Below are 14982 nucleotides of genomic sequence, written 5' to 3' on the forward strand. Positions count from 1 at the left end.
CATTGGGATCCAAACTCCCCATAAAACACTGTGCTAACATCTGAACACATCCATGTGAAAAAGCTGTCATTTCAGTTCTGTAAATATCTCCTCCATCAGCAGAGGAAGAAGAAAAATGAGATGCCATCAGGCTTCCCAGAGCTGGGGTGCTGAAGAAATGGCATCTCCTGCAAGGGGAATCCGAGGCAATGCATCAAATAATATCACTTACACTGAGAGCAGATCTATTTATAGCAAAGAGTAACACAACAACTGGAAAATATTATAATGAGAGATTCACACTACAGGAGGAAAAACATAAAAACTCTTTCTCATGACTAAAAAACCCCTCATGTTAAAATACGTAAACAAATTTGCTAGATTAAAAAATAATAACGCCAGCATTAAAATAATTAAATAAATAATCATTACTTCTAAAATTATATAACAATTTGATTTGAAGTAATATTTAATAATGTAAGTTATTAAGCATGTCCTGTGGCAACATAATAAAAAAGTCAAAGAGCCAAAAAAATTTTGGCACTGGATAAAAGGTTGCTGACAGACTATTAGATAGCTACAGTATATAATTCTTGCTAATTTTTTTCACCTTCTTTTTTTTTTAGCTTTCAGAGTCCAAATCTGGGCCAAGTTTTTCAGAGAAAAAACAGTTTTTTGTATGAAAATAATCTATTAAATGGACCTATTTTTATGATTTTTTTGCTTTGAATATAGCATCCTATATAAGCAAAATTTTCATCAACATGACACTTTTTGTGCAGATTTCAAATTGATGGAAAAATGAAACGTCTTCCATGTCATCTTAATTTTCTTCTAATGGTTGTTAAACTTTTTCACACCTTTTCTTAAAAAGTAAAATTATTAATAAATCAGTAGAAAGCAGGGGTTTTTTTCATATTCTTCTACCTGGTTATTAGAATATTTTGGACTGGGAAAAATTCTTTTTTCTTCTTGAAAAAGATTAGAAATAAAGAGTCTGAGTAATCTCCAGGCCTTATATAATACTGAATCATCCAGAAGGGACAGAAGCTGAGGAGGATGATTTGGAAACTGTTTAAAGACAATAAATATGATTTAAGGATTTAATGGATTTTGAAACCCACACTTGCCTCTCTGTAGGAGATGAGCTGTACTTGAATCATCCAGACTGAGCAATATGCTGAGGCCTCTAGGCTGTGGCACTGAGGCCTGTAGAGGTTGTGGCGCAGATAGAAATTAGTGCCAAGTGTGTGTCGCATTAGAAATTTTCACTTGAGTTGTTGCAAGGGTCAAAGGGTTTCATAGTAGTTAACAAGTATACTAATTGGTGTGGACATAGTAGCTACCTTAAAGAGTTTATTAAACAATGAGTGTTTGCATTCTTCCCTGTGCCTTGCACCAATGAGAATGTATCTGGAAGTGTAAACGATATAGATTGTATAAAACCTGCCATCTTACACAGAATAAAGGGGAAACGTAGCAGTGATCATATTGATTGGACCTGCTTTTGCTCTGCCGAATTCCTTTCATTATTTCGGGCTTCCCCTGCGACTTTGCCTCTCTTCTATTTTTTTCCCCTCACAGGTAAAACTTTTGAGTGCACGCTGGGTTTTACTTTTACCCCAAAGCAATCAGAGTGCCAGAAGTTGGCTATCCACTTGCTTTTTTTTTTTTTTTTTTTTTCTTTCTAAGAGCAATTATTTTGGCGTGAAGGATGCAAACAAGGTTCACTGAAGCCAGTGAGTTTCAAACCCCAACTCGTGAGGACCAAAGCTGACGTGCTCTGAGGATGTGTCTGTCAGTCCATGCACCAAGCTCTGAGTGAAAACCACAAAACTTTTCTCTCTGCGTGTTTATTAGGGCACAAAGAGGGAAAAAAATTCACAGGATGTGTTGCTGCTCATTTAACTCCATGTTTCAGAAGGTCAGACAGAGTAAACAACGAATTCCTTACTGCTTATCACCAGTTCTGGTAAAATGTTCACATAAGTCAACAAATGTGCTTAATAGTGGATTTGTGAACTTAATCCACTACAGAGGCAGAACAGACAGGCTGTGCAGAAATGGGAGCGCACTTTTACCCTTCACAGCAAAGATGCTGAGTTATTTTAATTCTCTATGTAGTGGGGGTGAAACGAAAACAAGCTGAAGATCACAGGAAATTTTATACAGGAAGAAATAATACACCAGTGTGTTTACACAGCCTATACCTAATTATAGCTCTTTTTTTCATTGGCATCCTGGAAACCACATGGAACTGCCAATTCAGTAAACTCTCAGATAAATCATAAGGAATTTAGCTCCTAAATACAGGAGCTCCTTGTCCCTATCTTTACTTCAAATAAGATACAAATGCAATTAAATTTTACTAGGACTTGCTAGCTCATGCTGCGTTTGTATTCATTCACCAAAGCCTCACAATCTGGGTTAAAAGTATGAAGAAGCATTTCCCAGAACACTCAAAAATTTAATTCTAGTAGTGACACTATTAATCCCCAATTACCTTGATGTCACTTCCATTTAAAGACATTCTGTTTATGCGACTGCCATTTGGTCTGCTGGAATCAATCCAATAAATGAACTCTTCCCTGTAGTCAAAGTCTATTGCAATCACATTGTTCAGCCCCTAAAAACAGAAAATAAAAGTCCATTTATTCAAATGTTTCAACACAAACTGCTGGGTAGCATTCAGAATGCAAAATACATTTAATATTCCTAATGCTTTATTTTACTCTCTGCATATTTCTGAAGCACTTCCCTCTCATTTCCATACATCACTTTTAAACAGAGTAAGACAAAGACTGTAACAGAAATAAATATGGTGACAAATTAACTGGGTCACTTCAAAAAATGCAGATGATGTATGAAATTAAGTGAGGCTCCTGTGCTTTTCTGTACTCTTATTTAAATGAAATTTATCAGTGAATACTTCTAAGTTTTGCTCAGTTTCACTGCTGATTACTACCTTTGCCATTTCTTTGCTAAACTAGATAGGAGAACCAGCAATAGTCTAATCATTATGGCATTTAAATAATGAAAAAAATTTCCTTGGTAATATAAATTGATCAGGAATTCAAAATGGTGGTGATGCAAAAAGACATTGATGTTAATTCCTGAATGAGGAGGGGTTTTCACTTCTTAGGTGCTATATTGTAAGTACTCTCTATATATTTATATTATTTATATTTATATTTATATTTATATTTATATTTATATTTATATTTATATTTATATTTATATATGTGTGTGTGGATACACACAGACACAGAGGTGGTAGATACAAAAAACATGAAAATTGGAGATCCAGCAGTCACCTGGGGTTCTCCTGTGGCTCCAACTACAAAGCCAACACATTTTGAGAAAGAGTGGTGATTATATCTGAGGTAGTCCAGCAGGCTGGGAGGAGCAATCATACAAAAATGGCTTTTCATCCCAAACAGCAGATGAAAAGGAAGAAGGGGGTTGCATTCAGATGATGGCTCTTGTTTCCTTATCTGCCCCATAAGCTGCTGAATGTTCTGATATGTTGTGGCATCACAATTATCCTGAACATGCCAGGTTGTTGTTATCAATGAAATACGGAGCAGCAGCAGAGAAAGGAGCGGATGTGGTCTGTATTCCTTCTATAAATTCAAGGTCAGGTAAACAATTCCCTTATCAGCCCAATGACATCCTGCTCTCAGGTACATCAGCCACCTCCCTCTTTAGTGCAATTCATTGCTGGGAAGGGGTGTGCTGGACCAGCCAGCTCAAAAGGAAACACCTAAGGACAACAATATTTAATGGAACAGAAACTGATACATGGCTTATCCGCCATCTACTACTGCGTAATTACTGCAAATCTACCTTTTGATCAAAATGTAGGAGAAAAGAGTAGTTAGGCTGCTTAAATCATCATTAAAAAAAGCCTGAAACAATTCAGTGTAGGAAGACCACTCTCATTTTTCAGAAATATCATATCCATGCACACACTTTTCACAAAACCAGCTGCAGCTCTGTCAGTCATAGCTGGGCTGCAAAACACTTTTCCTGTCTCTCTTTTTCTCCTGTTGGTATAATTGCATCTACAGAGAAGCCCCCACCCCAAATTCTTAGCCAAGGAAACAACAGGTCAATGAATAAAAAATGTTATTTAATACAATTTTATAACATTCTATAAATCAAAGTTAGCAACTTGTAAAAAGTATGGCCTTATCTCTATATAAACCACAACACTGTAAGAGTTTTCTAAGAATAGAGACTAATACAGAGAATTGACTGCCTGCACATCTTTGGTTTCAAGGGTTTTATTTTGGGTCATTTTAATTTCAATTTTTTATGAGAACTTCAACTGTAGGTAAAAAAAATCTGTACGTCTGTAACAGAGTTCTCTGCCCAGACGTAATTTCCTCTATATCATATACATATCTCACTTAAGCCATCCTAGCATAATTCTTTCTCATTTTATGAATAATCTGCTTTTTAGAAGGAATAGGGAAGATTTCAAATTGCTTCTGCTGCCTTAGTCTCTCATGTTAAACCTGTGGGTTTTTTTTCTGTTACACACAGCACACAATATATCCTCGGCTGTGATTTGTGTCCCTCTGGTGCCCCACTTAAAGACATGGAGATAAAAATCACAAATAATGAGGAGGAAGATTATCTACTCTGCCTATTGAAACCCTGAAGATTTTGATGACTAGGAGTGAAGGAAATGGAAAGCAAAGACGATACATGAGAAACAATTCAAACAGTTGTACTGTTTATGTGTATTTGGAGAAACAAAAAGAAAAAAAAAAAAAAAGAAAAAGAAAACAGAGGAAAAAGCTGACACGTAACTCAGACAAGACTGGACGAGCTCCTACTTTCAGCTCCTTTATTCTGAGTTTATATGACCAACTGTTAGAATGGCAATCACAGATCAAATACACAGAGAGAAGGGTGGGTTTGCTGCTCTGCCAGAGCCTCTGGTGTTTGCCATCACCTGGCAGATGTGCAGGAAAGAGCCAAATCCAGCACGGCACTACAAGGACACAAGGATGTCCTTAGGAGGGACAAAACCCCCCTGTTCCGCTGGTAAAGATCCCACTTCGGTTTTCAAACCAAATGCTGCCTTTGCAGGAGCAGAGACCAGTAGGTTCAATAGCAGAGGTGTTTATCAGCCCAGTGAATTAATGTAACATGGAAAACACATATTTTGTTCAGTGGCTGGAGCTGCTCTGTCTCTAACACACCCTAGAGGAGCCCACTGAATTCAGGACCCTCTGTCAGCACCAACCACGAAGAAAATTTCCTCTTGCTCCCCTCTTTTCACAGGCTCCTGTGAACAGGTACACCAGCAAAAGAGGAGAGAGGCAGTGAGATGCAAATGGGAGGGAATCAGAAGGATTTCAGGAGAACAGACAGACTTTCATAACACTTGCTAAGCTTAAATAAAGTCAATGTTGTATTTAAGATGGTTAATTTCATAATTACTGTTGTGAACATCTGAGCACCTCTCTTGTGGCATTAAGGTGCACAGCACAGTGACACAAGAATTTAAATAAAGCCTTATGATATTGATTGGCAGTAAATAATTTCCTAGTCTTACTACAGTTGACCCATTAGTATTCCAGGAAATCGATATTTTTATTAAAACATATTTCGGAAATCTAATCTGTGGTAAGTAACTACACTTAGGTGAAGCATAGAAGGAGAGCAGACTGCTAAAAATGGCAGCTCTGTATTTACTGGGTGACTATTTTTGCAGTTTTTCACCTTTTTTTTCTCAGTTATAATAATTTAGTGTAATTACTTTAAAAATTAGATTTACACAAGATAAGAGTTCATGTTTTGTAATACCATAAATATTGGCATTATCTGTCTGAAAATAGAATTAGATTATGACAGTAAGTAGCCCAAATAATGTATAATTATATGGCCAAATAGGTGGGGGGTTTCGATTGTTTTTTAACTGAAATAGACAAATTGCACAAAACATTGTGATGGAAGAGGATCACAAATAACATAATTTTTTAGTACATCAGAATGACTGACAAAACAACTGCCTGAGCTTTAATCATGTCAAATCCAGACGAAATAGTCAATTTAAAGTGTTGTAATAACTCTGAACATACTGCAGTTGTTCTGTGGTGCACACAACGCCAATTGTAGGATGATGTTTCTGTCAGTTACAAACTTTAGAAGAAAATAAAAGTATTGAGTTAAACTTAGAGCATGGTACTATGGTTATACCTGTTTCAACAAAGTGTAGTTGGATCCATCAGTGCTAATTTTTCTTATTTCATGATGATCAGCCAGAATTAAGAAAGGTTCCTCATCTAAACCCCGGGAGAAAGAATATATTAGACTAGCTTTTACGTTAATTTATGGAAAATCAGGAATACAATGCTGAAATACAGATGGTTTGAAAAATAAATGTTACATGCTCTGATCAATGTTATGGATGAAAGAAATATTTAAAACATTCAAATGCTCCAAGAAAGATCAATGATGCAGTATAAAAATGAACAAAGCAATCAATTAGTATATCTTTCAATGCAATTTAATTCTTCTGCCTTTGTAATATGGGAACCACAATGTATTTTATCCTAATTTAATTTCAGAGATTAAATGGGAAATATATTTCATTCCAAATGTTTTAATTTCAACATTTCCTTTCAAATTAACACTGACTATTAATTATGGTTGCAAACCAAGCATGTTTTGACCATTGCTTTTTGAGATTTCATTAGTCTGCATGCTACAACAAGAAATAAACAGCTACTCATAAAAACCTTGATTTTTTAAGTCTGAAAGGAAGCCAGATTAGACTTTTTGCAACTCCGGTTTTCTACTTTATAAAAAATATTTACTTTCAGATACTCATTTATGACATGACTGAAACATCTCTGACACTGGCATACATTATTCTAACAGTATTTTTTTAAAGCTTTCTTTATTTTAGTTCTATTGAGAGACACCTCAACTAAAATAAAAGATTACCAGTGATAATTAAAAATGTATTAATGAATTTGTATCTACTGCACTTGCACTCCAGAATGTAATGTATTGTCCAGCCTACTCTGCTCCTGTACTGAATATATTTGCATGTTATAAAAGAGTTTACAATTTCTATTATTATTTTCTGTTCCTCCTTTTCAGATGAGGAAGTTTGATGCACATTCTAATATTCTAAAGGTGATGAAATCTTATCATAACCATGCTGTTATCACCTGACTCAGAAGTAGAATTAAGTGATGTATTTTAACTTTTCTAATACTTTTTCTAACAAAGTTAATTATTCACACTTTCAAAAACCACTGCATTTATTTACTACAAATGACCTGAGGACTATACACACTAAAAATATAACTTATTATTGCATTCAGATACAGTCACATTCCTATTTTATACTGAAAAAATAGCGGATTCAAAGTAACTCTGTTTTTATGTTGCATATAAAGGTAACACAGGCCTTGGGGCTAATTTTTTTTTTTTCTTCCCCACAAATTATTTGGATGCAGCTGTGGATTATAAAAACATTAGATAGTAATACCTGAAAGGGATTTGCAGCCGTTTGGGTTGTCAGGCTGTGTTTCATACCCTTCTGCACACAAGCATTTGTAGGTTCCGTAGGTATTGATGCATTGCTGGCTACAGGGAAACCCAGATGAACATTCATCAATATCTACACACGTTTTGCCGTCATCCTTCAGGAGGAATCCAGGCCAGCATTTGCACTGGGAAAGAAAACCAAACACATTCATTTTTAATGCTGTTTATCACCTGTGTGTACTTTCTTCTGAATATGTTAGCATCATAAACTTTTTATGCATCTCATTTTTTCAAGTAACATCTTAATTACTTTGCTGCTTGTATGGTTTACAGGAGGCATATCTACTTGTCTTCTCAAATATTACTGATGTGATCCTAAGCACAATTTCCTCCAAAAAAACCCAAACAAAACCCCGTAGAAGGAGAAATTACTTTTTCTACATTAACTGAAGAAAAAGTAAAACACACCTTTTCAAAAATATAGAAATGATTTTTCCTTGAAAATAATGATGGATGGACCCTTTGGAATTCTTAATTTTCAATTCTACATGTGTTTTTTGGTAAGGATAGACAGGTTTTAATTATTTTCCCTGGAATCTTTGGTATCACCTAGCAATCTGTGTGACCAACACAGCAATGTAAATGAGAACCCTTGAGGTTGACTAGGAGCTGTACAAGGAGAATTCTTGTGGATCCTTTCTAATTCAGAATATTCTCTGTTTCTCTGATATTTGTTTGGGTCTGATGATGATCCTGGAAAGTTTCTCAGTGCAATGTGAAGGATGCAAAATACAACTGGGCAGAGAGGTTTTGAAAAAGGGGCATAAATTTTATCTACAGAAGACTTAGCATCATGCTCCCTCCTATATTCCCTATTTCTCTCTGGAGAGATCCAGGATTTTCTTTCTCCACCATTTCCACAAGGTTTTTGTTGAACCCAACAGCTCTTGAGTCTCTGTCTCAACCCTCACAGTTCCAGAGGGCTGAAGAGCTCCAGATCTGAGCCTTGCTGCACAGACTTTATTTAGTTCTCAGTGGGCCAACATTCAGCTGCAGAGATGAAACTTTTGGAGTGCAGTCAGGGTTACCTGCGAGTTAAAACCCTGAAAAAAAATCTTTCTTCTATTTTTGGCTACTATTTACAAGCTACGGCAGGCTGTTCCTCCCTACTTGTCAAGGCCAAAGAACAGATTCAGGTGATTCAAAAAACATCTTCACATGCAGACAATGAACAGTTTTATTCTGCTACCAAGGTGATATTACTCTGTTTAAATATTTCTGTAAGAGTCTCTGTCTTGGGGAAAAAACAAACAAACAAACCTGGAGAAAACCACTATTTCTGCTGTTTATTCCTATGCATTTTAAAATGTTTTCTCTTTGATTTTAAGTGCTCTCTATACACTGGTATGATTATTTGTATTTAAAGCACTGTATGATCTTTTCCATAGGTTTAAAACATGTACTGTACCATTTTTAAATACAATTGGCAATTGTTTGCTTACAGGAAATAAAAATTTGAATGTTCTCATTATGGCATGTAAGCTACTTCATTACAAGGAGGTACCACACAGCAGGGCTTTATTATAACCATGCAGTAGTTGTTAAACACTTAAGAACTAAAAACTTGCATTATATTACACCACATTTTGCAATTATTCACCTTGTATCCGACAGGAAGGTCCTGACAATCTTGGGAACAGCCACTGACTTTCTTACTGAGGCATTCATTAATGTGGCAGCTTTTCTCATCAGACCCATCACTGCAATCTTCTTTGTTATCACAGACCTTGCTTTGGGGAATGCATTTGCCATTTTTGCACATAAAAAAAGAGCTGTTACATGACTGCTCTGGAAAACAAAAAAGAACACACGACTTGGTGTCATCTATTAGTATTTGGAATTAATTTTAACATGGATCAGCTGCAAAAGGAAAAAAAAAATTGCGTAACAATTGAATATTTATTCCTTGTTGATAGTTTCATAATAACTTTTCACTTTTCAGTGTTTTTGAAGGTTATTCCTCTCCTGGAAAGATGGGTGAAGACATCAATTAATTATTCCCTTCTACATATTTGTTTTCACATAATGGAGAACTCTTTACATAATCTCTGCACACAATACAGTTCTAGTTTCTAAAAGTTAAAAAACACAGGTTCTCTCCTCTGCGGATGCTGAGGGGTTTAGGAACACAACTGACTGAATTCCAACGAATTCCTCGCCTAATGATCTGCAAATATGTTCTTCCTTGTTTGGCAAAACCTCAATACATCATTTCAGCTACATTCAGAACCTTCAAATAACAGTTGGAACATTGAAATAAATATAAGATAGGTGTGCTGCCTCACATCACAGCAGATGAATTTTTTCCATCAGAATTGGTATAAAGAACCTGGCTACAGTGCAATGAAATCCTAAGGTCCAGGCAGAAGAATTGGTCTTTCAAAAAGCCACAGAATAGAACAACATATTCAAACCAGGAGTAATTTCCCTCAAAAAAAATCCAGCCAGACCTCATCAAACTTATTAATGTAAGCAGAAAATGTCAATGAAACAAATAGAATTTGGTCAATAATTTACTAATAAAATTAAAGCACTGTTTATTATTTATAGTAGGAGCAAGTTTGCACTCCCTTTTCTCTGAACTCCTTCTGTGTGATAAATATCTGGAACAGAGTAACCATCAAAAAAAGCAAGTTATAAACTTTGGAAATTGTAAAATAATATCTTATTTTAGTATCAACAGGACTGATGCATTAAGGAAGTGTCTGCTGTTTTATTCCATAGGAACTGATGGCTTGGACTTTGAGAACCGAAGTTCTGGATCCACAGAACACTTTTTCCTTGCAAGACATGAGCAATATCACCATGAAATCACAGGGAATTTAAGCTATGAGGTTTTTTTTACATTTGTCAACTTAAAATCCTAAACCCTCTCTCTCAAAAAAGAAAGGCCACACGTGTTTGTCAAAAAATTACAACCAAACCTGAACTTTTGCACTTGGTGTTGATAGGTGCTTCATCAGAGTGGTCCGGGCAGTCAAAATCCCCATCACATTGCCACTGGGAATTCAGCAGACACCGTCCATCGGCACAGGTGAACTCCCCAGGACGGCAGCGACGGTACCCTACAAAAACAGCCACCAGTCACCTCATGGGTGCTCTCACAGCTTCAACATAAATTTCTGCATATATGAGGCAACACTAAGAAAATTTTTTGTTTCTTTATTTAGAGATGCAGAGTGTTGTGCTCATGCAAGAGTGGCTACCAGCAAAGAGAAATCAAAATTCTTTTATTTAGCACCATAAAGTCATGACACAATTCACACAGATGTGGAACATATTTATGCAGTTCTCAATCATAAATTCCTTTTTTTTTTTTGTGTTATTTAATTTATCCCTGTTAAAAGGACATAGCTTGACAATACCCAACAAATATTTTCATGGTGCGCGTATGGCTGAGTGTCTTCCCTCTAAAACATGCCAAACACCAAGTCATCTTAACCACACTAAACACACATCTTCTAAGATGGCCACAAAATCTAAACATATAGAATCGATCCATTTTCAAAGTGAAAGAGGATTTCTAACAACAAAAACAACAACAACAAAATGTATAAATATATGTATTTGAAGTAAATAAACCACAAACAGGCATTTGCTTTTTAGAACACAGTGGCTTAACTGAGAGTTCTAAAACTGACAAAGCAGTAAAAAAAAACTTAGAGAAGTATATAGACTGCAACAGCATGAAACCAGGCATGATAATCACCAATTTGTCAATTTGAAGGCAATATTTTCTCTGTATTTTCCATAAGTATTATTTATATAGATTAATGTTTCTGAGTATGGCCCAGATCCATTGAACAGACACTCAGAACACATAAGAAACCCTAAATTCATGTGAATGGTGAAAATTAAACATTCACATATGGTTGTAGTTGATATAATTTAAATGCAGTGATAATCATGACAGACGTGTTTGATTATTTGACAGAAAAAAGCATATATAGAGAGAGACAAAAATATATGCAAGAAACATATACTTAGTAAATGAGAAATTTTAGAATATACCTTTTAATTTCTCTTAAATATTATTAGGAATCAACTGTAAGACATTATGGGAAATAATTTGTCACTGTAGCCCCAGATCCAAGTTAATTCCAAGCTGTATTAATTAACGCATAATTTAAAAGTGAGAATTAAAACAATTTAAAAACATGATCTTTTTCAATAGTGCCTTAGAGTACCAGACCCTGAAGAATGTCTTACAGTTAGCAATGTGAAATTGTTCTATTTACTCTCTTTTTGTTATACTTGCCACATTCCAAGGATTCATCTGATCCATCTCCACAGTCATCATCATGGTCACAAACAAACTGTTTGGGAATGCAGACTTTGTTATGGCACATGAAAGCATTCTCATCACAGGTGTTATTGGGAGCTAAGGAAAATGCAGCACATTAAAAAAAAAAAAAAAAAAAAAAGGAAAGAAAGAAATTGAGAACAATCAGATAAACAGTCGATTTTCTTACACAAAGATGAAAGAGAAGTGAATTTGAGTGAATTCAATGGAAATAGTCATAACTTTTTAGTCAGATAAAAAGCATCACACAACTCAATATCAGAAAAAGCAACTCATCACAAAGAAAGCTATAGAAGTAAAGAAATCTAAAATCTTCTGTAATCCAAGACAGAAAAGCTTGAGAAGTCAATGCTGTCTATACCTAAACTAAGGTCTGGCTCTGAAGAAAAGAATATTTGGGAAGAAGAGATGTCCTTATATTGGGGTGCTCCTGAACAAATGCTGTTTGAAGACCACAAACACTCAAAATATAGAGAATATATTTATATACCATTTTTATATATAAATAAAAAAATGCCCTCCAATGAAACTATTACTGAACTCCTGACACTGTTAATGGCAATGCATCTCAGGAAGACTGGAAGTGATGCTCATTTTATGGGGCAAGAGATGTCAGGATCTGAACAATTAGCCAGAATAAAGTGAAGGCAGAACCTGCATCTCCCTTCTTGATGCACAGCCTCCCTGGCATGAGCAGCAGCGTTTTCTTCAGGAAGAGCTACAAAACTGCAGAGTCACTGGTGTGCTAATTTTCCCCAGTAAACACTGCACAATGCCTGTGACGTGCCACACATCCTGATCTCCAGCTGGGCTGCCTCGGTGTGTCAGCAGAGCCTGCAGCTGTCAGGCTGAGTAAAATTGTGAAGGATCCTGCCCCGTGTGCTCACCAGCACGTGGGTCAGCAATCTTCACCAGCAAAGCAGATATGGAAATAACATGGAACAGCACGAAAATTGTTTGAATTCTGGAAACTTGGATTTTGGGATTTTAGTATACGGTAATACATGTGAGGCTGGAGGATTTGGGGTGTTGTCTGAGTCCTTCTTTTTCACCTTCTTCTTCCCTCTTCTTCATGTGTTTGGGTGGTTTTCTGTAATTGTGTGAAAAAGGTCTGCATTGAGGCCCTTGGGTGGTCATTATTGGGTCAGAAATATAAATAATATAGGTGTCCTCTGGTTATTGGATAATTATCACTTAAATAATCTTGGAAAGAGTTAGAAGCACTCCATTCTACCTCATTTCTCTAACTTACTAGTTAGAGCTTACTCCTCATGAGTCTGTACATAGATAAGAAACAATAAACATCCAATCCAAACTCGAAATCTATGTTTCCCATGTATTATTCATCCTGACCTTGGCAAAGAGAAAAAGCCAGAACAGTCACAGAAGATAACACTTATTTTCTGCCATGCAAACCTACCACAGCCAGCTGTGGACAGCTCATCGCTCCCGTTGGGGCAGTCGCGCTCCCCGTCGCAGAGCCAGTGCTGGGGCACACAGGCGTGGGAGCCCAGGCAGCTGAAGGTGTCTGCAGCACAGGTCACTGAGCCTGGGGAAACATGGCAGGGGAGCCCTCAGCATTGAACCATCCCATAACCCCAGCTGGAATATCCTAATCTGTGTTTTTGTGGTGACTGCCAGTGATTAAAGGGGGTTTGTTTTAAAATCTCGGATATTATTTCATTCTGTGCATTATGATAAACCACTGGCTGGGATCGTTTTACAGTCAAAGCTGGACCATCTGCTGTTTCTTCCATTTGTTTCATTTATTCAGCCTCTTCAATTTCCCACACTTCATGGAAACTATCCAGTAGAATAATTCTTCAAATCAGTTTTGGTCAGTAACTTTGGCTGCATATTCGAACTGACTGGACAAAGGAACTGATCTTGCAAACCACATAATCCCTTCATCACCAAACTCTGTGCCAGGAAGCCAAAGGCAGTCCAAATTTTGTTAATCAGTCCCACAGAGAAAAGAAAAAATATGTACAAAGTACAACATTAGTGGGGGTAAAAAATATCTGACAGCTCTGATCGATCTAACTCAACATATTATTTACCTGACTAATCTTTTTAGCTGTTTTTCAGATAATATTATACCCTAGAGTTAAACTGCCTCCATTTGGAAGTAAATTTTTGTGCAATCCATCACTTAATGTAGTCTCTTAGATAAGTTTACTTCACTAAAAAGGAGACAGTGCCTTTTCTACTAGTTTTAATTAGAATTTAATAAAATATTAAAATAAATTCCCTCATATACACTCATTTGCCATTTTTTGATATTTCTGGAATTGAACTTCATGTGAAAAAATACTGATTTTTTTCAGAGTGAAAAATCTGAAGTCATTTTGATCTCTTTTCTCCTTGCAATTCAGATCCAACTACTGTTCCTAAGAAGAAATGCAGCCTAAACACCCCCTTCTTCATATTCAGATTTTTCCCTCTTTGAGAGAAGTGTCCTAAATAATCAATATTTTACCATATAAGATCAGTATAAGTTCTACCTTCATCCCTTAAATTTACTGGCATTGCTACATCTTTGTTTGATTAAGCAATTACTTTAACAAACCAGATTTTTTTTCTCTGTCTACTTAACACTTCCCAGTTACCAACGATATTTTTACTGTGATAACACTCTGAAAATATGGATGAAATATTCTTTGTTGAATGGAATTTAAGTAAGAGGGTTTTTGAAGGGGAACATATCTTTAAGAGTTAAAATCTGAAATTTTAAAAAGAAACTTAAAATACAGAGAATTAGGATGAATGTATAAATATCGTTAAATTGTGACAGCATGACTTGACACAACGTGATTAGTGAACAGAATTCACTAATACATTTCCAATTCTATTGAGCCCTAGTATGAAAATAAAATTTTCAATTCCTTATGCGCCTTGAAGGGTTTGGGAATTTGAGAGGAATATCATGCAATATATGCTTATGGTACAGAAAATTTCAGAGGGAACAGAAGAAGGAGCCAGGAAAAAGAAACAAAAAACCCCCCCAAAATACAATAACTTCAGGGTCTTTAAGCACCTGAAACTCAAATATAAAACTCAAACTGGGGTTTCACCTCAAGGATAGGAACTGGACAACAGGTTGGCTGTCCTTTTGCCCAGGCTGG

The 14982-nt window shown here is 36.0% G+C and overlaps 1 protein-coding gene across 1 annotated transcript in view; it reads right to left on the reverse strand.

The window, feature by feature from the left end:
- LRP1B (LDL receptor related protein 1B) overlaps window positions 1–14982 on the reverse strand; it is a 474351-nt gene that overhangs the window by 98215 nt on the left and 361154 nt on the right. Inside the window, exons 51-57 of the mRNA XM_066190543.1 lie at window positions 13278–13406; window positions 11813–11935; window positions 10479–10619; window positions 9155–9342; window positions 7496–7679; window positions 6193–6278; window positions 2483–2605 (exon numbers count right to left, since the gene is read on the reverse strand). Coding sequence (XP_066046640.1) covers window positions 2483–2605; window positions 6193–6278; window positions 7496–7679; window positions 9155–9342; window positions 10479–10619; window positions 11813–11935; window positions 13278–13406 — 974 coding nt within the window. The remainder of the gene's footprint in view (window positions 1–2482; window positions 2606–6192; window positions 6279–7495; window positions 7680–9154; window positions 9343–10478; window positions 10620–11812; window positions 11936–13277; window positions 13407–14982) is intronic.

Source organism: Chamaea fasciata, unplaced genomic scaffold (assembly GCF_029207755.1).
Source record: "Chamaea fasciata isolate MVZ Bird 193981 ecotype frontalis unplaced genomic scaffold, bChaFas1.0.hap1 SCAF_8, whole genome shotgun sequence".
NCBI lineage: Eukaryota > Metazoa > Chordata > Aves > Passeriformes > Sylviidae > Chamaea > Chamaea fasciata.